General features: G+C 49.0%; 1 protein-coding gene across 4 annotated transcripts; it reads left to right on the top strand.

The window, feature by feature from the left end:
* The first annotated feature begins 205 nt into the window (after positions 1-205).
* C14H19orf47 (chromosome 14 C19orf47 homolog) lies at positions 206-25,068 on the top strand. Of its 4 annotated transcripts, none has more exons than XM_045134526.1 (11): positions 206-264; positions 407-544; positions 4,113-4,231; positions 6,470-6,521; positions 10,161-10,248; positions 10,350-10,464; positions 12,440-12,521; positions 15,200-15,337; positions 17,869-18,018; positions 20,792-20,862; positions 23,483-25,068. In XM_045134526.1, the coding sequence occupies exons 3-11, from the start codon at positions 4,187-4,189 to the stop codon at positions 23,981-23,983; spliced, it is 1,242 nt and encodes a 413-aa protein (XP_044990461.1). In that variant the 5' UTR covers positions 206-264; positions 407-544; positions 4,113-4,186; the 3' UTR covers positions 23,984-25,068. The 4 variants fall into 4 exon arrangements, with proteins under 4 accessions (XP_044990461.1, XP_044990460.1, XP_044990462.1 ...); XM_045134527.1 differs by lacking the exon at positions 206-264 and having other exon boundaries at positions 365-544; positions 23,483-23,837; positions 24,374-25,068; XM_045134525.1 differs by lacking the exon at positions 206-264 and having other exon boundaries at positions 362-544.
* Positions 25,069-26,892: the final 1,824 nt, after the last annotated feature.

Raw genomic sequence — 26,892 nt, 5'->3', positions numbered from 1 at the left:
TGACGCCGCCCGCCGGCTGGCGCGGTCTCGTCTCGTTGGTAGCGGCCTCGCGGGCTAGAGAGGTGGGGAGAGGCGTTCAGCTCTGTTTCCGGTACTGAGGGCGGGACTTCCTGGGCGGCGAGCCTAAGGCGGGGAGGGGGGAGTGTCTGACAGTTGGCGCGTCCGGGTGAGAGAGAGAGAGAGAGAGAGAGAGAGAGAGAGAAAGAAAAGAGATAGGAGCGGGAAGGAGGAAGGGAGGGAAGGAGGGCGTCGCCTGCGGGTCAGGTGAGGTTCGGGCCGGGCTGGTGGCGGCGGGACGAGGTCCGGGGAGGTTGGGAGGACATGGACTGGGGAAGCGGTTCGGCCGACGTACGGGTCCCGACAGGCGAATTCTTTGGTCTCGGAGCCTCCGTTTCCTCCTCTGCAGAATGGAGCTCCGAAGCCGGCCGTAGCTGCTGCTTCGTGGGTTCGGACTGGACGTCAGCTGTTGTGCACGTCGCGGCTGCGCGGGAGAGATGACGGCTGGGTTCAGATCCCCCCACCCCCGTTCCCCGTGTCGCGCCGGGTCTGTGCCTTTTACCTCTTTGATCCGTATTTTTGTTCTTTTCATTCTTTCTTTCGTTTTCTGACGTAGGGTCTCGCTGTAGCCTAAGCTGACCTGGAATTCACTATGTAGTCTCAGGGTGGCCTCGAACTCACAGCGATCCTCCTGCTTCTGCCTCCCAAGTGCTGGGATTAAAGGCCTGCGCCACCACGCCCGGCTTATTTTTTTTTAAATTAATTTATTATTTACTAGAGAAAGCGAGAGAGCATAGGTTCACCACGGCCTCCAGCCACTGCAAACAAACTCCAGACACATGCACCACCATGTGCATCTGACGTGGGACCTGGAGAATCCAACCTGGGTTGTTAGGCTCATCTCTCTAGCCACGAATTTGTTCTTTAAAAATCTGAAACGGGACGCTCAGAGGTTCTCTGAGGATGATGGTGAACTTCCCATCTCACCACCTCCACCTCCCAAAGGCTGAGATTATAGGCATGCGCCACCGGATCAGGTTTATGTGGTGCTGGGTTCAAAGTCAGGTCCCCCTTGTGCATGCTATGCAAGCACACAATTCCTCCTCCTCCTCCTCCTCCTCTTCCTTCTTTTTCGAGGTAGGGTTTCACTCTAGCCCAGGATGACCTGGAATTCACTATGTAGTCCCAGAGTGGCTTCGAAATCATGGGGATCCTCCTACCTCTGCCTCTCCAGTGCTGGGATTAAAGGAGTGTACCATTACACCTGGCTTGATTTTTTTTTTTAAGAGATATTTTTTAGGATTAGAGAGATGGCTCAGCTGGTAAAGGTGCTTTCTAGCAAAGCCGGATGGATGGATGGATGGATAGATAGATAGATAGATTCTATAGATATAGATTGGGTTCTAATCTATAGATAGATAGATTCTATATATAGATAGATAGACAGACAGACTGGGCTCTAATATATAGATAGATAGATTTGATAGATAGATAGATAGATAGATAGATAGATTGATTGATTCTATAGATATAGACTGGGTTCTAATCTATAGATAGATAGATTCTATAGATAGATAGATAGATAGATAGATATAGACTGGGTTCTAATCTATAGATAGATAGATTCTATAGATAGATAGATAGATAGACAGACAGACAGACAGACAGGGCTCTAATATATAGATAGATTCGATAGATAGATAGATAGATAGATAGATAGATAGATAGATAGATGATAGATAGACAGATAGATAGATCGAATGAACCAACCAACCAACCAACCACATAAGGTAGTACATGTATCTGGAGTTTGTTTACAGTGGCAAGGGGCCCTGGTGCATCCATTTATTCCCTCTCTCCTTCCAAATAAATTAAAAAATTTTATTTGTGCATGTGTGTGTGTGAGAGAGAGAGAGAGAGAGAGAGAGAGGGAGAGAGAGAGGGAGAATATGAATGGACGTACTAGGGCTTCTTGCTGGTACAAACTCTAGACCTTTGTGCCACTTTGTGCATCTGTCTTTCGTGGGTACTGGGGAATTGAACCCAAGCTATCAGGCTTTAAAAGCAAGCACCTTTAAACTGGAGGGCCATCTCCTCAGCCCCAGTTTGTTTCTTTCCTATTTATTTATTTATTTTGATTTTCGAGGTAGGGTCTTACTGCAGTCCAGGTTGACCTGGAATTCACTGTGTAGTTTCAGGATGGCCTTGCACTAGCAGTGATCCTCCTACCTCTTCCCAAGTGCTGGGACTAAAGGCACACCCTAGTTTCTTTATAGAACTTTCAGTTGCCAAGGCTGGCCTCAAATTAATGGTGATCCTCCTGTCTACTTCCTGAGTGCTGGGGTTATATAACTATGAGCCACTACACCTGAGTTACATTGAGAGCTGATACTCCCTAAATCACAGGTTCCTTGCATAGATTCTCCCATCCAAGTACTAACTAGCCCAACTCTGCTCAGCTTCCCAGATGGGTGCATTCTGGGTGGTATGACCATAGATTGCTTGGCCGACTCTGATGGAATGTACTTGTAGTTTCTTTTTTAATTAACACATTTGAGAGAGAGAGAGAACTAAAGGCAGAGTGAGTTTAGGGGCCCCAGGCCCACCTGCCAATGCAAATAAACTCCACATACATGTACCACTTTGTGCATATAGGTCTACCTGGGTACTGGGGAGTCAAACTTGGCTTTGCAAGCAAGCATCCTTAACTGCTGAGCCATCTCTCCATCCCTGCATGTGAAGTTTTTAGTATAACAAGAGTTCAGGTGTTTTTATTTTTTTATTTTATTTTATTTTATTTTTGAAGCAGGGTCTTACTCTAGCTTAGGCTGATCTGGAATTCACTATGTAGTCTCAGGGTGGCCTTGAACTCACCTGTAATCCTCCTACCTCTGCCTCCTGAGTGCTGGTATTAAAGGCATGTACCACTCTGCCCAGTGAGTTTAGTAGTTTGGATTGGAATAATGATTCTAAGGGTTGGAGGAAAAGAGCAAGAAGAAAAATAGAACCGAAGCCTGAAAATGCATATCCTGCCACTTGCTGTTGTGACATTGTGGAGTCCTATAGTATAGATGTTTCTTTCTTTTGAAAATGATTGTTTATATTAAACTCATTTGAAAGAGAGAGAAAGAAAGAGGATGGGCATGTCAGGGCCTTCTGTCACCAAGTAAACTCCAGACGCATGCGCTGCTTGGTGCACCTGGCTTTATGTGAGTGCTGGGGAATTGAACCTAGGCCATTAGGCTTTATAAGCAAGTGCCTTTAACTACTGAGCCATCTCTTCAGCCCCTTGACTTTTTTTTTTTTTTTTTTGAGGTAAGGTCTCACTTTTGCTTTTGCTTATCTGGAACTCACTAGCTCCAGGCTGGCCTCTCATAGTGATCCTCATATCTCTCTCACCCTTTGAAGTGCTGGGATTAAAGGTGTGTGCCACCACATCTGGCCCCTTGATTTGGTTTTGAGGCAGGGTTCTCACTCTAGGCTAACTCACTTTGTAGTTCAGGCTAGCCACACTGGCTTTTTTTTTTCCCTTTGGTTTTTCGAGGTAGGGTTTTATTCTAGCCCAGGCTGACCTGGAATTCACTATGTAGTCTCAGGATGGCCTTGAGCTCACAGTGATCCTCCTGAGTGCTGGGATTAAAGTTGTGTGCCTAGTTTACATAGGTATATAACCCAAGCTGTCTTTGAATTCATGGTGATCCTTCTGCCAACTTTAGGATTCAAGTCTAAGGGTATAGCATATGGAGTCTGGAATTTCAACTATTGAGAAAATTTCAGCTTGGTGTGGCACATGCTTTTAATCCCAGCATTCAGGAGATAGAGGTAGGAGGATTGCTGTGAGCTCAAGACTACATAATGAATTCCATGTCAGCCTGGGCTAGAGTGAGACTGTATCTCTGGGGGAAAAAAAAGGTGGAGAAATGCAGATTAATGTGGCTGTGACTTCTGCCACAGAGGGGAGGGATACTTAAAGGACTCTGGTAAACCGTACCTGAGACTTCCCAGGACAGCATTGGTCTGACCCTAGTTCAAGGTCTATCCTGCTCTTATTGTATGATCTTGGGGCTGACATTGTCATCTTCTTTTTTGTTTGTTTTCTTCCCTGTTTTGCTCAGGCTCGTTTTATCATAAGCAGCTGAGATGTCCTCAGTTCCTGGCATTCAGTAGACCCTCCTGAGGAGACCTGCTCATGGGCATCAGGATCAGGGACAACTTATTTCCAAGGTGCAGTAAGGTCAGTTGCTGGATGGCACACTTGGAAAATGACTGTTCCTTACTGAGGCAGGTTTTTTGTTTGTTTGTTTGTTTTTTTTTTTTTTAATTTATTTATTTATTTATTTGAGAGCGACAGACACAGAGAGAAAGACAGATAGAGGGAGAGAGAGAGAATGGGTGCGCCAGGGCTTCCAACCTCTGCAAACGAACTCCAAACGCGTGCACCCCCTTGTGCATCTGGCTAACGTGGGACCTGGGGAACCGAGCCTCGAACCGGGGTCCTTAGGCTTCACAGGCAAGCGCTTAACCGCTAAGCCATCTCTCCAGCCCTTGTTTGTTTTCTTTTGTTTTTGTAGGTAGGATCTCGCTCTAGCCCAGGCTGACCTGGAGTTCACTATGTAGTCTCAGGGTGGCCTTGAACTCATGCTGGTCATCCTCCTCTGCCTTCTGAGTGTATGAAACTAAGACTAGTAATAATCTCCCTCATCAGGTGGTTGTGAGGCATCTGTTGCTTAGCTGGGCCTTGGCACATGACGTATTGTTCTGTCTTTAGGGCTTTGCTCATCAGCCTGTTGAAATGTCAGCCCATCCTTCCTAGGCACTCCATGTTTTCACCACAACACTGACTTGAGATTGTCTGTCTGTCTGTCTCCTCTGCCCCCTGCTGCTTGCTTTGCCACATGGTTTTGTTTCTTAGGTGTCCCTAAGTTCTTTCCTCAGAGGAGGAGGAGAGAAACTGTGGTATCTGGACTTTTTTCTTTCTTCCCTCTTTCTTTTCTTCTTTTTTTTTTTTTTTTTGGTTTTTCAAGGTAGGGTACCACTTTAGCCCAGACTGACCTGGAATCCTAGAATGCATTATATAGTCTCAGGCTGGCCTCAAACTCACAGTGATCCTTCTGCCTCTGCCTCCCCAGTGCTGGGATTAAAGGTGTGCATCACCATGCCCAGCTTTTTTTCTTCTTTCTTCCTTACTTCCTTTGTTTGCTGGGTATAGAAACCTGAGCCTTGCACATGCAAAGGCCCTACTACTGAACTATATCCAGCTAAATATTTCTTTTATATATTTTATTTATGAGAGAAAGAGACTGAAAAGGAGAGAGAGAATGTGAGAAAGTAAGTATGGGCACACCAGGGCCTCCTGCAAACAGACTCCAGATGCATGCCCCACTTTGTGCATCTAAATTCACATGGGTATTGGGGAATCAAACCTGGGCCATCGGGCTTTGCAAGTAAGTGCTTGCCTTTAACCACTGAGGCATTTCTCCAGCCCCTTTAAAAAAATTACCATGGGATATTGTTTACAATTATGGAAGTTGTCACTAAAAAAATTAAAATTAAAAAAATTATTTATTTGAGAGAAAGGCAGATAGAGAATGGGCACACCAGGGCCTCCAGCCACTGTAGATGAACTCTAGATACATGAGCCCCCTTGTGCATCTGGCTTATGTGGGTCCTGGGGAATTGAACCTGGTTCTTTGGCTTTGCAGGCAAGTGCCTTAACTGCTAAGCCATCTCTCCAGCCCTTTTTGTTCTGTTTTGAGACAGGGTCTCCTGTAGCCCAGGCTGGCTGCAAGCTCGTATAGCTGAGTCCGTTCTTGAACTCTTCTATTCCTGCCTCTGCCTCCCCTGTGCTGGGACTGCAGGTGTGCACCACCTTGCCTGGCTTTTCCTTTTAAACACTGGAATTTGAACGCACATATGGATCTCTGTTGTGTGGGTGCATGCACCATGGTACTCATACTTTGCCTCTGGTTTTACATGAGTGTTGGAGAACTGAATCACGGGTTGGCAGGCTTTGCAAGCAAAAGTATTTAACTGCAGAGCTATCTCCCCAGCTTTGAGACAGGATATTATTTTGTCGACCAGGCTGGCCTTTGACACACAACCCTCCTGCCTCAGTCTCGCAGTGTTGTCAGTGAGTCTCAGTGGTGGTGATGCTGGGTACATATGGTAGGAGCCTCAGGCAGGAGGCATCTCTTTGTCCTCTCTGGCTCTCATTCCAGCCAGAACTTTGGGGTGTGTGGGTACAGAGCTGTGTCTGCTTGCTGTCCCTGCGCTGCCTCCCAGGCAGAAGCCGCCATTGTGGCAGGTCTGTCCCAGGCTGAGTCTTGCCAGCTGCCACAGGCTATTCCTGGGTGGTGAGCCCCAGGGCCAGGAATGCTGTAGCTGGCAGGCAGGCAGATAGCGCCGGAGAGGCCACGCTCACATTTGTAGTGGGGGCCACTCATGGGTCCTCTCCCTTTCTTCTCTCTTCCAGGCTCCAGAGAGTAGGGCCAAGTCCCAGAGGACAATGGTCTCGGTGACCATGGGTGAGTCTGCCTTCTCTGGGGGCCCCTTTCCCTGCTGTCTTATGGGACCTGGTCTTGGTCTGGGGCGGCAGAGGGGAGGGAAAGCCAGGGCACTGGCAGGAGCAGCTGTGCTCTGAAGTGGGGGTGGGGGTGGAGCTGGGCCAGGCTGTCTGATCTTCCTGACTTTGCCCTGGAGAATTTGGTAGATCCTCCTTCCCCACCATGAGACGACATGACATCACTGTGTCCTGGAGGAAGGAGATACTGCTCATCAGTGCTTGGGCAGTTTTCAGCAGATGTTGAATGTTGAGATTACCTTGATACTTGTTCCAGATTCATTCTCTCTCTCCTCTTTTTTAAAAATTATTATTATTATTATTATTTTATTTGCTGAGGCAGGGTCTCAGTCTAGCCCAGGCTGACCTAGAACTTACTCTGTAGCCCAGTCTGGCTTCAAACTCATGGTGATCCTCCTACCCCAGCCTCCCGAGTGCTGGGATAAAGATGTGCACCACCATGCCTGGCCCTAAGTTTTTTAAAGCTCTGTCTTTATTTATTTTATTTTAGGTTTTCCAGGTAGGATCTCACTCTTAGCTCAGGGCAATCTGGAGTTCACTCAGGGTGGCCTTTAACAAAGGCTTGTGTCACCATGCCTGGCTTGGCCTTTTTTTTTTTTTTTAAATGTGTGTGTGTGTGTGTGTGTGTGTGTGTGTGTGTATGTGAGAGAGAGAGAGAGAGAGAAAATGAACTAGTGTGCTAGGGCCTCCAGCCACTGTAATCGAACTCCAGATGCACCTTGTGCACTTTGCTCACTCTGCATCTGATTTACATGGAACCTGCAGAGTTGAACATGGGTCCTCAGGCTTTGCAGGCAAGCACCTTAACCACTAAGCTGGCTCTCCAGCCCTCTGTCTTTTTTGATTTCGAAGATACAAAACTCAGGTGGTGGCTTAGGAAAATGTGGACATTTATTGCACCTATAGAAAAGTCCAGAAAACATTTACATGGCAGGTGTTAAAAGCAGTTAGAAAGCAAGTTTGGGTTTGGGTTTTGAATTCACATAAGCAAAAGTCTTTTATGTGTCCCTTTGTGTGTGACTTTATGTAGCAAAGTGGTCACCTGAGTGGCCATGTGTGCCTGTTGGTTTTTGTTTCTCACTGCTGGGCAGTACTCACTGTGTGAGTGACACTTTGCTTGTGGATGCTTCTGTCAAGGACACTGCTTTGTTCTGGGTTTAAGCTCTGATAGAGACTCTTCTCTTGAGTGTAGTTTTTTTGCTTGTGTAGTATGTGACTATGTGTGTGGTGTGTACATGTATGTGCAGATGAGCTTGCATGCATTAAGTGGTCATAGAAGAGTGCCTGTTGTTCATGTGTGATATTTCTCTCTCTGAATGCAGAACTGTGTTTTTTGGCAGTCCCAGAAATTCTCTGGTCTATGTTTTCCATAGAATTGGGCTCACAGATGTGAATGGCCACACCCAGCTATTTAAGTGGGTGTCTATGGACTCAAACTTAGGGAGTTTCAGGTGCTTTCTTTTTTTTTTTTCGGGGTAGGGTCTCAATCTAGTCCATGCTGATCTGGAATTCACTCTGTATTCTCAGGATGGCCTCAAACTCACAGCGCTCCTCCTACCTCTGTCTCCTGAGTGCTGGGATCAAAGGCGTGTGCCACCACACCTAACATTTCAGGCCCTCTTGCTTGCAGTGTTTTGAGGTAGGGTTTCACTCTAGCCCAGGCTGACCTGGAATTCGCTATGTAGTCTCAGGGTGGCCTTGAACTCACAGTGATCTTCCTACCTCACTGGTTTTTCTTCTTTAAATGACAAGGTCTTGCTTTGTATCCTTGGTTGACCTTGAACTTGCTGTATAGACCAGGCTGGTCTCAAACATGAGGTAAACCTACTGTCCCTACTTTCCTAGAGCTGGGGTTGGTAGCAGTGAGCCGCTATGTGTATGTACTAGCTATCTCACTGATTCTAAGAAACATGGCCACACAGTATAATCTTTCTCAAGAGTGGATACATTTTGGTTAGTTTGCTTTGAAACAGGGCCTTATTCTAGCCCAGGATGACCTGGAACTCATGTAGCCCAAACTGGCCTTAAACTCACTATTATAGTGCTCAGGCCTTAGCCTCTGAGTGTTGGAATTATAGGTGTGAGTCACTATGCCTGGTCTTGCTTAGCAGCTTATGACAACTCAGTTGGCCACACATTTCCCTTCCTGGTAATACATAATGTGATGGTGTGTGCCACATGGTGTCTTGAACAGTGGGCTTCAGTGATTCCACAGTTAGAACCACAGGCTTCTTTGGACATGGGTGATGCAAGCCTATAATCCAAGAACTGGGGAGGTTCAGGCGAAGAGTCATCCTCAACTGTTCAGTGATTTTAAAAAATAAGGGGCTGGAGAGATGGCTCAGCGGTTAAAGGTGTTTGCTTGTAAAGCCTGGTGGCCCAGGCTCGATACCTCAGGTTCGCGATCCCAGTACCCTTGTAAATCCAGATGCACAATGCATCTGGAGTTTGTTTGCAGGAGCAACAGGCCCTGGTGGGCTTTTTAAATTTGATTTTTAATTTTCTTTTTTTATACTATATTTTTTTTATTTGAGAGAGAGATAAAGAGGCAAAGAGGGAGAGAACGGATGTGGCAGGGCCTTAAGTGGCTGCAAATGAGCTACAGATCCATGTGCCACCTTGTGCATCTGGCTTATACGGGTACTAGGCAATTGAACCTGGGTCCTGAGAGAGAATGCATGTGTGCTTGAGAGAGTATTGGCCTGCCAGGGCATCTGGCTACTACAGTCAAACTCCTGACACATGCACCCCCTTGTGTGCACCTGTCACATTGTGTGTCTGGCTTATGTGGATTCTGGGGAGTTGAACCTGGGTCCTTAGGTTTTGCAGGCAAGTGCCTTAACCATCATTAAGCCATCTCTCCAGCCCCCCTCCCTTCTTTTTTGGTTTTACGAAGTAGGGTTTCACTCTAGCTTAGGCTGACCTGGAATTCACTCTATAGTCTCAGGATGACCTCGAACTCAAGGTGATCCTCCTGAGGGCTGGCCTTAAGGCCTGCACCCCCATGCCTGCTGAGCCCTTTATTTTGATTTATGTAGTGTGTGTGGTTGAGCATGCTGTAAGGTGCGTGTGCGTGTGTGCGTGTGTGGAAGTAGAAGGTGCCTGTGCTCGTCCACCGCACTGGCACGGGCTCTCGCAGGTACAGACAGACACTAGTCTAGCTGGACCGTCAACTTCCAATTCCCTGGTTCCACCTTCCATTGCTGTAGACACTTTGGGACCACCGGTGCATGTGCCACGTTGCAACTGACTTTATGTGGGTGCTCAGGAGGCTTACTCAGGTCAGCAGGCTTTTTTTGTTTTTTTTGTTTTTCAAGGTGGGGGTTTTGCTCTGGCCCAGGCTGACCTGGAATTCACTATGTAGTCTCAGGGTGGTCTCGAACTCATGGCAATCCTCCTACCTCTGCCTCCCAAGTGCTGGGATTAAAAGTGTGCACCACCACACCTGGCTAGAGGTCAGGTCGGCAAGCGTTGTAAGCAAGTGCCTTTAACTGCTGAAATATCTCCCTAGCCCCTGGGCTTTTAGTTTGTGGGAAATACTGCTCTTGTGGTTCTATGTGTAACGAGCTCTTCCAACCCTCAGCCACTTCCGAGTGGATCCAGTTCTTTAAGGAAGCCGGCATCCCTCCAGGGCCTGCTGTTAACTACGCTGTGATGTTCGTGGACAATCGGTGAGGCACTGACAGGCCTGGGTCAGGTGGCAGGGGTGGTGGGGGCTGGGCGGCTCACCCACCCTGACTCATTGGGGCCTCACCACCGACCCTCCATACAGGATTCAGAAGAGCATGCTGCTGGATCTCAACAAGGAGATCATGAATGAGCTGGGTGTGACTGTGGTGGGCGACATCATTGCCATCCTCAAGCATGCCAAGGTGGTGCACCGCCAGGTGGGTCCTCTTCCCTCCTCCTTACCTGGGTCTGCCATGGGACTGGGGCGGACAGTCGTGAAGACCAAGGGCAGGTACAGGTGGATTCTGTGCCTGCTTCATCCATTGCCTGCACGACACGGGGCACGTTGCCTGGTTTTCCTGAGCCTGCCTGCCAGCCTTGCATTTGTTTTTTGAGGTAGGGTCTCGCTCTAGCCCAGGCTGACCTGGAATTCACTATGTAGTCTCAGGCTGTCCTCGAACTCACGGCGATCCTCCTACCTCTGCCTCCTGAGTGCTGGGATTAAAGGTGTGCACCACCACGCCCAGCTGAGCTTTCTTTTCTCTGACTCCTCCACACAGCAAGGCAAACCTGTGCTGCGTGGGAGTTGTATGGAGTTAGCACAGTGTAACCTGCCCAGAGTCAGGCCTCCCTTAATCCTCTCTGTATTATTATCATTGCTGGTTCTTACTTCCTCATGACTGCCATCATTTCCAGGACCCTCTTACTCCACAGGCAGAGCTCATGAAGACAAGGGCAGGAGCTTGGCCATTCTGCTGTAGTCCTCTCCTTCTAGTGACCTGCCTGAGTCTTGGCTGCTCATTCACTACTGCCCAGGGTGGCTGTGGTCATCCAGCAGACCGTGATCTGGCACCGAGTGCCACACCTGGCGTGGAGTGGAGTGGAGTGGAGTGGAATGGAGTGGCGTGCACTCAGAGTTATGGTAGCAAGTGCCTGCCAAGCACTGCTGGTGGCCGGCCGGGTGCCGTCTCCATCCTCTGTACACACACCTCTGACCCTCACCCCTGGTGGCCGGCCGGGTGCCATCTCCACCCTCTGTACACACACCTCTGACCCCCACCCCCTTGGACGGACAGGGGGCCTCACTCCCACGCTGTGCTGTCAGCAGTTTACTCTGCCAAGTGATGGCTTCCCAGGCGTTTGGGTCCTTTCTGATAGCTTCCTCTACCTCAGGGGTGTGTCTTCAGCTATGCATCATCTAGGACCCTGCAGAGTGAATGGAAGGATCTCTCAAGTGAAGAGGTGTCAATGAGCAAAAAATCTGTTTCTGCTAGCCTGGTGTGGGGGTGCACGCCTTTAATCCCAACATTTGGGAGGTAGGAGGATCACTGTGAGTTGTAGGCTACCCTGAGACTACATAGTGAATTCCACAAAAAGCTTTCTGTTTTTAAGTTTTGTTTATTTAATTTTCTTTAAAATTTTAAGTAAATTTTGATTTCTAGAAAAGTTCAAGCATAACAGTATAGAAAAATTTAGAACAGTATAGAAAGTTTCCATATCTCTCTTCTAGCCACTGTTACTGCCAATTTCTTAGGTAACCATACTATATTTATTAAAGCTAATAATTAAATATTAGCACCCTCATTCCCTCCCTCCTCCCACACACTTGAGTGGGAGTGGAGCTCAGGAATTCATACTTGCTGGGCAGGTGCTCCACCTCTGAGCCACGCCCCCAGTCCCTCACTATGGACTCTAGACAAGTGCTCTACCTCTGAGCCACGCCCCCAGCCCCTCACTGTGGATCCTAGACAAGTGCTCTACCTCTGAGCCACGACCCCAGCCCCTCACTGTGGATCCTAGACAAGTGCTCTGCCTCTGAGCCACGCCCCCAGCCCCTCACTGTGGACTCTATAGACAAGTGCTCTACCTCTGAGCCACGCCCCCAGCCCCTCACTGTGGATCTAGACAAGAGCTCTACCTCTGAGCCACGCCCCCAGCCCCTCACTGTGGATCCTACACAAGTGCTCTACTTCTGAGCCATGACCCCAAGCCCACACTTGACAGTTCTAATATCTATCTGCCAGGTATGTCGTGGTCTGACCCTCCATTTTGGGAGGGTTATAGGTTGCTTTCTTTTCTCCCAGTGCAAGGTGACTCAGGGTCTCTTCTGTGGCAGTTTCATTCTGACTGACTGAGTACTGAGGTCTGTGGCTCTGTTTGTACTGTTCTAAGCTTGGGCCCTTTTCTCCACAGGACATGTGCAAAGCTGCCACGGAGTCGGCGCCCTGCAGCTCCAGCTCTGTCCCAGGCGAGCTCCGCCGTGGCTCCTCTAGTGGTGAGTCCTGGTGTCTGGACCTTCCTTCCTTATCCCTTTGCTGGAGGAAGCACTGGCTGCTGTCTGCCTTGCGGTCTGCACAGTGCAAGCAGAGCTCTCTGAGGCCTGTGCTGGAAGGGAAAATAGGCCAGGCAGTGAGTGGCTGTGTTTTCATGGCCTCTCCACGTTCATGCTAGGTGTCCTTTTTCTTTTTCTTTTTTTTCAATTTTTATTTATTTGAGAGTGATTGGTGGAGAGGCAGATAGAGAGAGAGAGAATGGGCGAGCCAGGGCCTTCAGTCACAGCAAACAAACTCCAGACACATGCACCACCTTGTGAGTCTGGTTTACTTGGTCCTAGGCACTTGAACTGGGTCCTTTGGTTTTGTAGGCAAGCGCTTTAACTGCTGCCATCTCTCCAGCCCATGTTTTCTTTCATTTATTTATTTGAGAAGGCTAAAGAATGCAACTGGGCACACCAGGGTCTCTTGCTGCTGCAAGCAAACTCCAGACACTTGTGCCACTTTGTGCATCTGGCTTTATGCGGGTGCTAGGGAGTCAAATCCAAGCCTGCAGGCTTTGTGAGCAGATACCTTTAATCTTGGAGGTAACTTCCCAGCCTGTAGGTATCTTTTTCTTTTTTATGTTTTCCTCTTTTGAATTTGAGACAGGGTCTCAGTCTTGCCCAGGCTATCCTAGAATTCATGCTATTATAGCCCAGGCTGACCTCCAACTCATGATGATCCTCCTACCTCAGTCTCCTGAGAACTGACTAGGGCTATATCTTCGAGCCACCACACACCAGGTGAATTTTTTTTTTTTTTCTTTTTGGTTTGTCAAGGAAGGGTCTCTCTTTAGTCCAGGCTGACCTGGGATTCACTACATAGTCTCGGATGACTTGAACTCCCAGTAATCCTCCTACCTCTGCCTCCCAAGTACGGGGATTAAAGGTGTGGACCACCATACCTGGCCTAATTTTTTGGATTTTGAGACAGGATCATGTAGCCCAGGTTGACCTCAAACTTACAATCCTTCTACATCCTACTCTGCATCCTACTGTTGGAATTACAGTTATGCATTACCATACCCGGATTTCTTTATTTTTGTGTTTTTGAGGTATGGTCTCACTCTAGCCCAGGCTGACCTCGAATTCACTGTGTAGTCTCAGGGTGGCCTCCAACTCAAGGCGATCCTCCTACCTCTGCCTCCCAAGTGCTGGGATTAAAGGCGTGTGCCACCATGCCCAGCTCATTTTTTTTTATTTTTGGGTTTTTTGAGGTAGGGTCTCACTCTAGCCCAGGCTGACCTGGAATTCACTATGCAGTCTCAGGCTGCTCTTGAACTCACAGTGATCCTCCTACCCCTGCCTCCCGATTGCTGGGATTAAAATGTGTGTCACCACGCCTGGCGAAAAAAAAAATTGAAAAAACAAAAAAGCCGGGCATGGTGGCACACGCCTTTAATCCCAGCACTTGGGAGGCAGAGGTAGGAGGATTGCCTAGAGTTCGAGGCCAGCCTGAGACTCCATAGTGAATTCCAGGTCAGCCTGAGCTAGACTGAGACCCTACCTCAAAAAGCAAGCCAAAAACAGAGCCAGGCGTGGTGGCGCACGCCTTTAATCCCAGCACTCGGGAGGCAGAGGTAGGATCGCCGAGAGTTTGAGGCCACCCTGAGACTACATAGTGAATTCCAGGTCAGCCTGAACCAGAGTGAGACCCTACCTCGAAAAACAAAAAACAAACAAACAAAAAAAAGCCAAAAACAAAACAAAACAAAAAAAGTTCTATGGTTGAGTCTCAAGGTGGCCTTAAACTCTTGGCAATCCTCTTACCTCTGCCTCCCAAGTGCTGGAATTAAAGGCGTGTGCCATCACACCTGGCTCTTCTTGGTGTGTTTTAATATGGTCATGTGCTCATGTGGTCCAATTACCATAGATTAAGTTATTTTTCATCTGCATGGTAGTGCCACACCGATGTTTATGGCCAAGGTGCAAAGTAACCTGCCCGTGTGTGTGTGTATACTAAAAATGGACCCAGATGCTACCCGTGGGCGAGGCTCTGGACAGACGTAGCTTGATAGGCTGCTGTTGTACAGTGTCCAGTACCACAGAGCAGGCCCCAGTTGGAACTTAACACCTCACACTAACATGAGCTCAGACAGGAGGATTGCTACAAGTTTGGAATGTGATACTCTGTCTCAGGAGAGAAGAGATGACTTCCAGCCGGGTGGCGATGAGGGTTCTGAAGAGGAGAAGTATATTGTGAGTTAGGGCAATGGCGCTGGTGTGGTAGAGACCTGAATGACTAGACAAAGGGGAAGCTGTTGGTACTCGGGGCATTGCATTCTGGGTAGAAGGAGCGGCACATGTCCACTTGCTGGGGATTATATCCTGGAGGCCAGTATGCTGGAAGTAGTGCCAGGAGAGGAGGGCTGAGCCCCACACGGGCCTGCAAGCTGACGATGGGCTGTGCGGAGAGCCAGTCTTCTAGGGCAGGGAGAGGTGAATGGGTTTCTGGGGAGATGAAGTGACCCTACTCCCAAGCATATCCATCATGGAAATAGACCAGCCACGGGGTGACAGCAGCTGTCCCTTCCCCCTTCCGTCCAGTGCTCGCCCCTCCACCCTGACCCTCATGCTGCTGGCGTCAAGTCTTGCTCCCAGAGTTTCGCCAACTCATATGTTCCCCTTCTTCCCCACAGCTGCCTCCCGGATGATTGCCAACAGTTTGAATCATGACTCCCCACCACACACTCCCTCCAGGCGACCAGACACCAGCACCTCCAAGATCTCTGTCACTGTGTCGAACAAGATGGCCACAAAGAGGGCCAAGGCCTCTGGTGAGGGGACTTGGGCAGGTGGTGGTCAGGGCTTGGGGGGTATGTGGGTGAGCAGAAGGATTTTTGGGATCATGCACTGAAATGTGCAAGGTGCTTCAAGGACCAAAAGGTGTTCAAAGCATTTGGTATTAATTTAATTGCCTCTGGAACTGGTCACGTCACCATGGCTCTGTGGCCACATTACTGGGTCTAGGGTGGTGATACACCAGTTGCAAGGCTGGTGGGAAGCCCTGGAGAAGCACTGAAGCACCTGTCTGGGACAGTTGGCACTCAGTGGCCTGCCCTTCCTTCCTCCCTCCCTTCTTCCCTCCCTCCCTTCCTTTCTTTCCTTTCTTTGACAGAGAGAGAATGGGCGTGCCAGGGCCTTCAGCCACTGCAGAAGAACTCCAGATGCATTCGCCCCCTTGTGCATCTGGCTAATATGGGTCCTGGGGAATCGAACCTGGGTCCTTTGGCTTTGCAGGCAAATGCCTTAACTGCTAAACCATCCCTCTAGCCCCTCCCTCCCTCCCTCCTCCCCCCTTTCTTTTATTGTAGCCCAAACTGGCCTCAAACTCATCATCTGAATGGCCTTGAGCTCCTAACCCTCCTGTCCTTACTTTCCCAGGGCTGGGATTACAGGTTTATATGGTACTGGAGATGGAACCCTGAAGCCTGTGTATGTGAGCCAAGCTCTTTACAAACGAGCTACATTCCCAGCTCGAATCCCTTCCTGCTGCCTGCTGTTCACTGGCCCCTGTGTTCTCCTGGAGCCTGCCTTCTGCTTCTGCTCGGCCCAGGCTGAAAGCCCTTTGTGCGCCTGAGTCTTCTCTCAGCGACACTCTTGTGTCTCTTTTGGAACCATTCACATATCATGTCACAAGGCACCTGTAGAAACTGAGGCCCAAGGTGGGGACTTCATTTTTCTAATGCCCAGTCCCATCCCTTGCTGTCACTGCCATTGCTAGGCCTCACCTTTGCCTGGTGTGTGTGGCAGTGTCTCGACCCGTCTGGCCTTTGACTACTGTACCACGAGTCTGAGAGTTCAGTTAGGAGTGGAGCTTATGCCTGTCCTCCCAGCCCTGGGAGACTGTACCAAAAGGATCGCTGTGAGTTCAAGGCTAGCCTGGCATACAAGTTCCAGGCCAACTAGAGCTATGTGGTGAGACCCTATGTCACAAACCAACAAACAAAAGACTAAAAACAAAACAAAAAGAAAAGAAAGTTTAAAGTGCTGAAATGATTGTGACCTGGGGGAATGGCACTTTAGTTTTTGTTTTTTGTTCTTTTGAATAGGGTCTTGCTTTAGCCCAGGCTGATCTGGAATTCACTATGTGGTCTCAGGGTGGCCTCGAACTCATGGCGATCCTCCTACCTCTGCCTCCTGAGTGCTGGGATTAAAAAGGCATATGCCACCACACCTGGCTGGGAATGGCTCTTTAAACCCTGGACACTTTAAAATCATTTTAAATATTTTATTTATTTATTTGAGAGGAAGAGAGAATGAAAGAGAAAGAGGCAGACAGAAAAAGAATGGTCATGCCAGGGCCTCCAGCCACTGTAAACTCCAGATGCATGTGCCACCAGCTTATGTGGGACCTGGAGAATCAAACGTGGGTCTTTATGCTTCATAGGCAAACACCTTAACTGCTAAGCCATCTCTCCAGCCCTGTTTTTTTTTAAGTTTTTATTTTTATTTATATATTAGAGACAGAGAGGGATTGGGGAGGGTGCAGGGAGATCTTGATTACTTGTTAGAATTGAGCACAGGGCCAGGGTAGATGGCCCAGTGGTTGAGAGGACTTGTTTCTTATGCATGAGGGCCTGGCATGTCTGAAATTCCTCCATAGCCAACATAAACAGCTGGGCATCACCATGAACATCTATAACCCTAGTTTGAGGGGGAGAGAAGAGGGTTGGAGAACAGAGAATTCCTGGGACTTGCTGACTGAAAAAACAGCAGCTCCAGGTTGAGGAAGAGAGACCATCTGAAGGAAAAACACAGAAGAGTAATAAAAATCCACCTCTGCCTTCACATATACATAGGGTGTGCACACTCACATGCATACAGCACATGTAACATACAACAGATCACATACTAGACATACTTTACACACACATGTGCAGAAAAAATAGGTTAAAAAAGTACTCAATAGTTGTGAAAACAGCACCTATGAGATTCTAGAATCTTCTCATTCCATAGTAGGTTCCCCTTCCTGGGGGTTTGGGAGGTGCTGTCTCAAAAAAAAAAGGTCTGGGGCTGGAGAGATGGTTCAGCAGTTAAGGCACTTGCCCACAAAGCCAAGGGACCCAGGTTCAATTCCTTAGTACCCATGTATAGCCAGATGCACAAGGTGGCGCATGTATCTGGAGTTAGTTTGCAGTGGCTAGAGGCCCTGGCACACTTATTCTGTCTATCTGCCTCTTTCTCTCTCTCAAATAAATCAACAAACAAATAAATAAAATACTCACCAATGTGCCCTTTGTCAGGTCCCTGCACCTGCTATAGGCAAATAACCATCCTTGAGGGGTAAGCCTGTGTCTCTCCCCAGCTCTGGCCCACAGGGAAGAGGAGAGCCTGGCTGTTCCTGCCAAGCGGCGTCGGGTCACTGCTGAGATGGAGGGGAAGTACATCATCCACATGCCTAAGGGTACCACCGCCCGCACCCGCAGGATCCTGGCGCAGCAGCAGGCCGCCAAAGGTACTTACTTCTGTGTGGTGGCCCAGGACAGGGGGCAGCAGGACGGTGGGGAGCCCTTGGGCCGAGAGGACAGGCTGTCCTGTCATCCTGCAGTTGATGTGCTGGGCTCTTCTATCTTGTCCTTGGGGGGCAAGCAGAAGGAGTTGGGGTGGCCAGCCTGGACAGTGAGTGACTGGCTGCAGAGGATGAGTGTTTGCAGTGGAACCTGAGCTGTGGTTGCTAAGAGCCAGTGCTACAGCCTGTGCCTGTTGCTGGGGAGGTGGGCTGTGCTGTGGGAGGGGCAGTTTAGAAGAGTCCCTTTTCTGTGGGAGAAGGAGACTCTCCCTCCTTCCTGGACCCCATGGCTGTGAGTCTGTGCAGAGACCACCTTCCCTTGTTCCTTCTCTCCCCAGGATTGGGACGTGACCAGAACCTTGCTTGTGGTAGGTCAGTGTGCTATCACAGAACCAGAACCACATCCTTAGTCCTACCTTTTCTTTTTTAAATTTGTCTTGTTTGTTTTTCAAGGTAGGGGTTCGCTCTAGCCCAGGCTGACCTGGAATTCACTATGTAGTCTCAGAACAGCCTTGAACTCACATGATCCTCCTACCTCTGCATGCGGAGTGCCTGGATTAAAGGCGTGTGCTACTACGCCCGGCTGTAATTTGTCTTTTTTTATTTTGACAATTTTATACTGTATACAATGTATTTTGATCATATTTACTCCCTATAATTGTTGTCATCCCCCCACTCCCACTAATTCTGTTCTCCCTGACTAATCCCCTTACTATTTTCCTATCTTCTGATTATTTTTTTGTGGCTTACTGGATTAAGTTATGGTTACTTCCTGAAGCATGGGCAGCTTACGAGTGGTTCCATGACTGCCTTTCCCCAGGAACCACCAAGTGCCAGTCTTTCCTGCGGGGAGCATGCTCCTGTGCTCCTCTCCCGTCCGTGATGGAATGTTGGTGGGCTCAGTCTTGTGCAGGAAACCATAGAGGCTGGGAGGTCATGAGTGTGATGGCTGGGTCAGGTTCCGAAGACCACGTTCCACAGCGCTCCTGCCCATTTTCCAGCTCTTACATTCTTTCCACCTGCTCTTCCACCATGTTCCCTGAGCCCTGTAGGAGGGGTGACAATAGATGAGATGTCTCATTCAGTGCTGAGCACACAGTTGTCACTTCTGCTGGGTGTGCCTGCATTAACTTCCACACACTGCCTGCCAAAAGAAACTTCTGTAATGGAGTCTGAGAGCAGCACCAATCTATGGGTGTAAGTGTTTAAAAGGTGTCATGGTTTTGTTTTTCTGCTCACACAATACCATCTTCCTGTAAATGTCATCAGGCTCCTGATTCCCACAACAGCTTTCATTTTGTGTGTTTTCTCAAGTAGGGCTTTCTCTAGCTTTGGCTGACTGGAACTCACTCTGTACTCCTAGGCTGGCCTTGAACTCACAGCAGTTCTATCTCAGGCTCCTGAGTGCTGAGATTAAAGGCATATGCCAGCACTACAGTGTGTTTTATTTTTATTTTATTTTTTTCTATTTTTGTATTTTGAGTATTTGATAAGGAGAGAGAGAGAGAAAGACTGGGTGCACCAAGGTCTCCTGCTGCTGCAGATAAACTACAGACATATGTCACCATACATCTGGCTTTATGAGGGTACTGAGGAATCAACCTGAGCTGTCAGGCTTTACAATGCCTTTAACTGCTGAGCCATTTCTCTAGCCTCAATTAGTGTTTTTGTTGTTGTGTTTTGTTTTGAGGTAGGGTCTCACTCTAGTCTCAGGGTGATCCTCCTACCTCTGCCTCCTGAGTGCTGAGGTTAAAAGGCGTGCACCACCACGCTCTGCCTCTTCTGACTCTTTCCAACTCTGTCCCCTCTTCATCTCCCCCTACCCCCAGTGGTAGAGGTAGAGATGAGCAGATCCCTGCATCTTACTGGCCACCTAGTATAGTGTAATTAGGCATGTTCCTGGCTAGTAGAGGGCCTGTGTCCAAATAAAGGTGGATAGTGCCTGAGAAAGAATGGCCCCTAGGTGGTTGTCTTCTGGCTTCACACGTACATGCACATGTGTGCAGGCACACTTGCATATGCTTACATACCCAAAGAAACCTCAAAACAAACTCCCCACTCTGTCCAGCTTGTACAAACATAAGGAAGAACTAGGGGGATGGCTCAGTTGATAACATGATTACCGGATAAGCATGAGGACCTGAGTTCAGATCCCTAGCACTCATGTAAAAGCTGGGTGTAGTGGCAATATGCTCATATTCCTAGTTCTGGGAAGGCAGATGCAGGAGAGTTCCTGGACTAGCTAGCTAGCTAGCTAGCCAATTAGTGAGCTGCAGGTTTAGTTAAAGAACCTGTTTCAAGAAATAAACTGGAGCCAGGCATGGTGGCGATCTTGCGAAGCACAGGTAGGAGGATCACCATGAGTTCGAGGCCCTCCTGAGATTACATAGTGAATTCCAGGTTAGCTTGGGCTAGAGTGAAACCCTACCTCAAAAAAACAAAACCATAAAAATCCTATCAAAAAACAGAATCACACATACATACAAAAGGCAAAAATTTTCATCGGTCTTTCCTCTGTTTGACAGTAGCCAGGTGTGTGAGGTCAGTGGGAGCCAGTAGTGTAACCTGCACCAGCATGAAATGGCCTTGTGAAGGCAGAACTGACTGGAGTCTGGGTTGGCCATATCTTCCCCTTTGGCATCTGCTCTGTGCTCAGCCTGGGCATGGGCACCAAGAACCACTTGGCAAGTGTGGCCTGATGGCATCTCTTCCTTCCCAGGTCTTCACAGGACGTCTGTGTTTGACCGCCTTGGTGCTGAGACCAAGGCAGATACAACAACGGGGAATAAGGTGAGTTGGGGATGGCGGAGTGGCTTGGGCTGGCCTGTTCTTGTCTTCTCCAGTATTGTTCTCTGACAGACATATCTGCCCTGGTGTACCCTGGCCTTTCCAGCCTCAGGCCCCTTCTTGGTCTCAGTGGCCTTCCTGCCTGTCTTCTGACCTTTTCTTGTTTTTGTCCCAGCCCCATCCTGTCCTGTTGCTACTGGACATCTTTGGCCATGTCCCAGTGGATTTCGTCAACCTCACCACAGCTGCCGTCCCTTACTTACTGAGTCTCTTGACTTCATATGTCCTGTCTCTGCCTTCTGACCTGGTATCACATGGCTGCCTCCAAACTTGTCCCCACATTTGCACTATGAGCTGCCACAGGACCTGTTCTTTTTCTTCTCAGTGAGGGTCTCACATAGCTCAGCCTGGCCTCACACTTGCTATATTTCTTTATTTATTTTTTCCTGAGGTCGGTCTCACTATAGTCTCATGGCGGTCCTCCTACCTCTGCCTCCCGAGTGCTGGGGTTAAACGTGACACCACGCCCCGCTGCTGCTGCTGCTACTTTCTTTCTTGTCTGAACATTTTTGACAACTTCATACATATATATGTGTTATGATCATATTCACCTTTCAGAACCCTCTTTTAGCCCCTTCTATTACACTTCCTGTTTTTTTTGTGGGGGGGGGGGGCATTGTGCCTGAGTTAGTATGGGTTGCTGACCACGAGCATGAGTGAGGGTTATTTACTGGAATTTGGGTACCTAACCAGGGGCTCCACCATGAAAGAACATAGCTCCTCTGAGAAGAGTCAGCCCCTCCACATCTGTATGGGATTGTTGGTGGATATAATCTTGTGCAGGAAACCACAGCACTCCTTCCCACCCTCCAGCGCCTCCCGTGCTCTTTCTGCCCCTACTTCTGAATATCCTCAGCTTGGGAGGAGCTGTGCACCCGATTGTCACTTGTTCTCAGCACTTTTCAGCAGCCACGCATGTGTGCGCTAACCTCTGCCTGCCACAGAAAGAAACTTCTGTGAAGGAGGCCGAGAGCAGCACTGATGTGTGGAGGCGACATCAACAGAAGCGAGCTCCACAGCCTGTCCAGTTAGCACGGCAGCGGTACTAGTTTCCTCCTTAGGGCCATGATCTCCCCAGCCATGGGCCTTAGACCAGTTTTATTTACTTATTTAGTGAGACAGAAAGGCAGGTAGAGAATGGGTGCGCCAGGGCCTTTAGCCACTGCAGTTGAATTCCAAATCCATGAGCCCCCTTGTGCATCTGGCTTATGCGGGTCTGAAGACTTGAACCTGGGTCCTTAGACTTGAGGCACGTGCCTTAGCCCCTCAGCCATCTCTCCAGTCCTAGACCGGTTCACAGTCTCAGGCCTGGCCTCCTTCCTGTGGAGCCGGCCTCACGTCCAGCCAGAGTGCTTGTGCCACTGTCGCACCTAGCTTTTTTCTTTCTTGTAATTTCTTTTTGTTTTTTTAAGGTAGGGTTTCACTCTAGCACAGGGTGACTTGGGCTTCACTATGTAGTATCAGGGAGGCATTGAACTCACAGCAATCCTACCTCTGCCTCCCAAGTGCTAGGATTAAAGGCGTCCATTACCATGCCCTGCTGTTTTTGTAATTGAGGATTGGTGCGCCATCTTGTGGGCATGTGCGGCCTTGCATCACCTTTTGCATCTGGCTTATGTGGGATATGGAGAGTCAAACATGGGTCCTTGGGCTTTGCAGGCAAGTGCCTTAATGGCTAAGCCATCTCTCCAGTCCAACACCCAGAGTGATGGTACCACTCTAGATGTTGGGGCTTGAAGATCCAGCCCCATGAAGCATTTATTTAGTGAGTGCTCAGTCAGTATGATCGGCCCTTGCTTCTGCCCCAGGGGCCAGCACATGCCCTTTTCTCTGCTTATCCATCCTCTGCCTGACGTACAGCTGGGCTTCAGCAAAAGTCCCTGGAATTGTGAGATGAGACAAGCTGCCTCTGTTTCTTTCTTTCTTTTTTTCTCCCAATTTTTATTAATATTTTACATGATTATGCCTCTGTTTCTTGTCCTCCAGCCCTCCACTCTCCACATGCCGGGCATAGTGGCCCATGCCTGTCATCTCAGGAGGCTGAGGCAGGGGGATCTTGAGCTTGTGGCCAGCCTGAGCTATGTAGTGAAACTTTGTCTTAACAAAAAAAAAAAAAAGAAAAGAAAGAAAGAAAGAAAGAAAGAAAGAAGGAAAGAAAGAAAAAGAAAAAAGGGGCTGGTGAGATGGTTTAGGAAGAGAACTTGCAGGCAAACATGAGGGGGTGGAGATAGCATTCCTGGGGTTGGATAGTTAGCCATCTTGACTGAAAAGCAGCAGCTCCAGGTTCAGCAAGACTGTGTCTGTCTCAAGGAGAAACACGCAAGATGGACAGAGGATGCTGTCTGAGGCCTCCTCCCCCTCTGACCAGCCACTACCCTTCAGTTTTCAGAGTGCCTGTCAGCGTGCCCAATCCTAGGAAAACTTTCTGAGCCCCTAGGCAAAGTCGGATCTTCCTCTGGCTCCTCAGCCCTGGTGTTCCCCATCAGGAATATCACAGAAATCCCAGCCTACTTCCTAGAGGCCAGTATAGTGCAGTCAGCAACATGACCTCTGACCTTTACAGCCCACAGGAGTTTTCAGCCGCTTGGGGGCCACTCCAGAGGTGGATGAGGATCTGGCTTGGGACAGTGACAACGACAGCAGCAGCTCTGTCTTGCAGTATGCTGGAGTCCTCAAAAAGCTTGGACGGACCCCTGTAAAGGCCAGTCCCCAGCCAGCACTGACCGTCAAAGCCAAGGCCACAAGCTCTGCAGCTGCTGCCACAACCCCAGCCCCTAAGCTGCGGCGCCTAGCGCTTCCGTCTCGACCTGGGCCGGAGAAGCAGACAGAGTCCCTGTCCAAAGTCAGCATCATTCAGAGACTGGGCAAGGCCACCCTTGTGCCTGAGGCCCAGGACAGCCAGGTCACAAGCACCAAGAGTAAGTCCTCAGCTGAAGCCAAGGTCACCATTAAGAGGACTCTGGTGGGGCCCCGGGTCACCAGCTCCAGCGAGGGCCTTGGTGCCCAGATGGACCACGCGGGCACTGTGAGCGTGTTCAAAAGACTGGGCCGCAAGACATTCTAGCCAGCATGGTGGGTGGGGTGCAGCACAGAACAAAGGGCCCCTCCCTGCCAGTTCTAGATGACAGCTAGGTTCCATTTGTCTCCCTCGGGCATTCACACTGGCCCCAAACACTCTGGGACTTGGGCATTTTTCTTGTCTGAGATATTCCTTGTGGCGTGGCCTGGCCTGCTCTCCCTTTCCTGCCCTCTGCTCTTGACAGACCTACCCCTTTTCTACCTCTCCTCAATGCCAAGTGCCCTGCCCCTTCCTTCACACAGCCCTCCTCCATCTTTCAGCAACCTTGCCACCTCACAACCCCTCCCTCTTCTACCCCTGCCCTGCTGTGGTCTCCCTCTCCTTCTTTTCACTCTGTTCATTTCTCCCTCTTCTGTTTTCTGTCCCCGTGGCAAGGCCTGACCGTCCGCTGCGTCCTGCCCGACCCTCCTGCATCTCTGACCTCCCAGCGGCGCCCTCGTCGACGATGGCGTCGAGCCTGTTAACCACCCTTCACTCCCAGGATGGAGGGACCCTCAGACCCTGGGATGCAGCTGGGGCACCTCCGTTTCCTTGCTCTGGCCATCTTTTCTTGGAAAGCCTTTGTGGGTGGTGGGCAAGGGACATTGGGAAGGGAGGCCATTAGTTGGGAGAAAAACACAACAGCTGTTTGAATATATTTCTCTGGCTTCCAAACCATTCCCTCCCCTCCTTCAGTGTGAGTTATGAATGGATGGTTTGTTTTTCCACCAACATAGTGGGGTGGCCAGTGCTCCGTCCCAAAGGACAAACTCCTATACCACTCAGCCCAGCTACCTCCTCAGCACAAGCTCCCGTGGTTTTTCACTGTCTTCCTCCTTGGGTTTCACCTATTCTACCGCTCTGCCTGCTGGTGGCTTTTCTTTTCCTTTTTTTTTTTTTAGATAGGCCATGAACTTCCCATCTTCCTGTCTCCACCTCCCAAGTATGGAGATTACCACTATGCCCTGTTTTAATTTAAAATCAGTGCTGATGGGCATGGTGGCTCACGCCATTAATCCCAGCACTCAGGAGACAGAGGTAGGAGGATTGCTGTGAGTTAGAGGCCAGCCTGGGACTACATAGTGAATTCCAGGTCAGCCTGGGCTAGAGTGAGACCCTACTTCGAAACCCCCCCCCCAAAAAAAAATCAGTGCTGATGGGCTAGCGAGATGGCTGAGTGGTTAATGCGCTTTGCCTGCAAAACCAAAGGACCAAGATTTGATTCCCTAGGACACACATAAGCTAGATGCACAAGGTGACACATGTGTCTGGAGTTTGTTTGCAGTGGCCAGAAGCCCTGGTGTGCCCATTCTCTCTCTAGCTGCCTCTCTCACTCTCTCTCAAATAAATAATTAAAAATTAAAATTAGTGCTGAGGACTGAACCCAGGACTTTGTGCATGCTAAGTAAGCACTCTACCCACAACTACTTCCCTAGACTCTCAAAGTTTTTTTAAATATTTAATTTATTTATTTATGAGAGAGAGAGACAGATAGACAGACAGAAAGAGAGAATGGGAACTCCAGGACCTCTAGCCAGTGCATAGGAACTCCAGATACATGTGCTCCCTTGTGCATCTGGCTTATGTGGGTCCTGGGAAATCGAACCAGGGTCCTTACGCTTCACGGGCAAATGCTGTAACCACTAAGCCATTTCCCCAGTTCCCCTCTTAAATTTTTTTAAAATTTGTTTTGGTTTTTTGAGTAGGGTCTTGCTGTAGCTCAGTCTGATCTAGAATACACTATGTAGTCTCAGGCTGGCTTTGAATATGTGAGGATTCTCCTATCTCTGACACCCAAATGCTGGGATTAAAATTGTGTGCCACCACACCTGGCTCTTTACATGTCTTAGATAGGGTCATCTTATATAACCCAGGCTAGCATTCTTCTGCCATCACCTCCTAAGAGCTGCAATTTTAGGCATGAATTGCCCATGGCCAGCCTCTCTCCAATGAAGGATGTCCTAAGATGGTGCTACCCAAATTGCCAGAGAGGGGAGGGAGGTTCCAGGGCCATGTTAGGTGTGCGTTGGGCACACTTCGAGGTGACACGCTGGCTGAATTGGGAACAAGTTCTCGCAAAGATGAAGTTTAGGAGAACATTCTGGCAAAGGGATAGCCAGAGACAAAGGCCCTATATTGGGGCATAGAGAACCAAAAAAAAAAAAAAAAAAACTGGCTTGTGAGTCAGGGGCCAGTTTGGGTGGTGCATGCATCTGGAGTTCTTTTGCAGTGGCACAGCCATTCTTATTCATTCTCTCTCTCTCTGTGTCTCTCAAATAATAATAAATTAAAAAAAAAAAAAGATTTGAAGCACTAGGGGCTGGGGATGTAGCTCAATTGGAGAGTGCTGTCTGAAGCCTTGGTTTTATCCCCAGCATTGCATAAAACTAAGCATAGTGACACATGCCTGTAATCCCATACACTGTATAAAATGTCTGTGTAAGTTTGGTATGGCATGGTAGGGTACCCTTTCAGTCACAGTCCTGGGGAGGCTGAGGCAGGAGGATCATGAGTTCAAGGCCAGCCTGGGCTACATGGTAAGCTCTTATCTCCAGCATACACACAACAGCAAATAAACAGCACACGCACACTCAAGGGCTCTGAGCGTAGCAGTTGGTAGGTGCTTGCGTAGAGTGCACTAGTCCTGGGTCTGACCGCCAGCACTGAGCAATCTAGTGGTGGCCTTAGCCTGTAATGCCAGCCCTTACTCTCAGACATAGGGGCAGGGTGGTGACAAGCTGAAGTTCATTCCCTGCTGCAAGCAAGCATGGGGCCAGTCTGGCCAACGTGAAATCCTGTTTCAGAAAAACAAAAACGTGGGGCTGGAGAGTTGGCTTAGCGTTTAAGCATTTGCCTGCAAAGCCAAAGGACCTTGGTTTGATTCCCCAGAACCCACATAAGCCAGATGTACAAGG

This window comes from Jaculus jaculus, chromosome 14 (genome assembly GCF_020740685.1).
Source record: "Jaculus jaculus isolate mJacJac1 chromosome 14, mJacJac1.mat.Y.cur, whole genome shotgun sequence".
Classification (NCBI taxonomy): domain Eukaryota; kingdom Metazoa; phylum Chordata; class Mammalia; order Rodentia; family Dipodidae; genus Jaculus; species Jaculus jaculus.
This window is presented reverse-complemented; position numbering and strand designations above follow the sequence as displayed.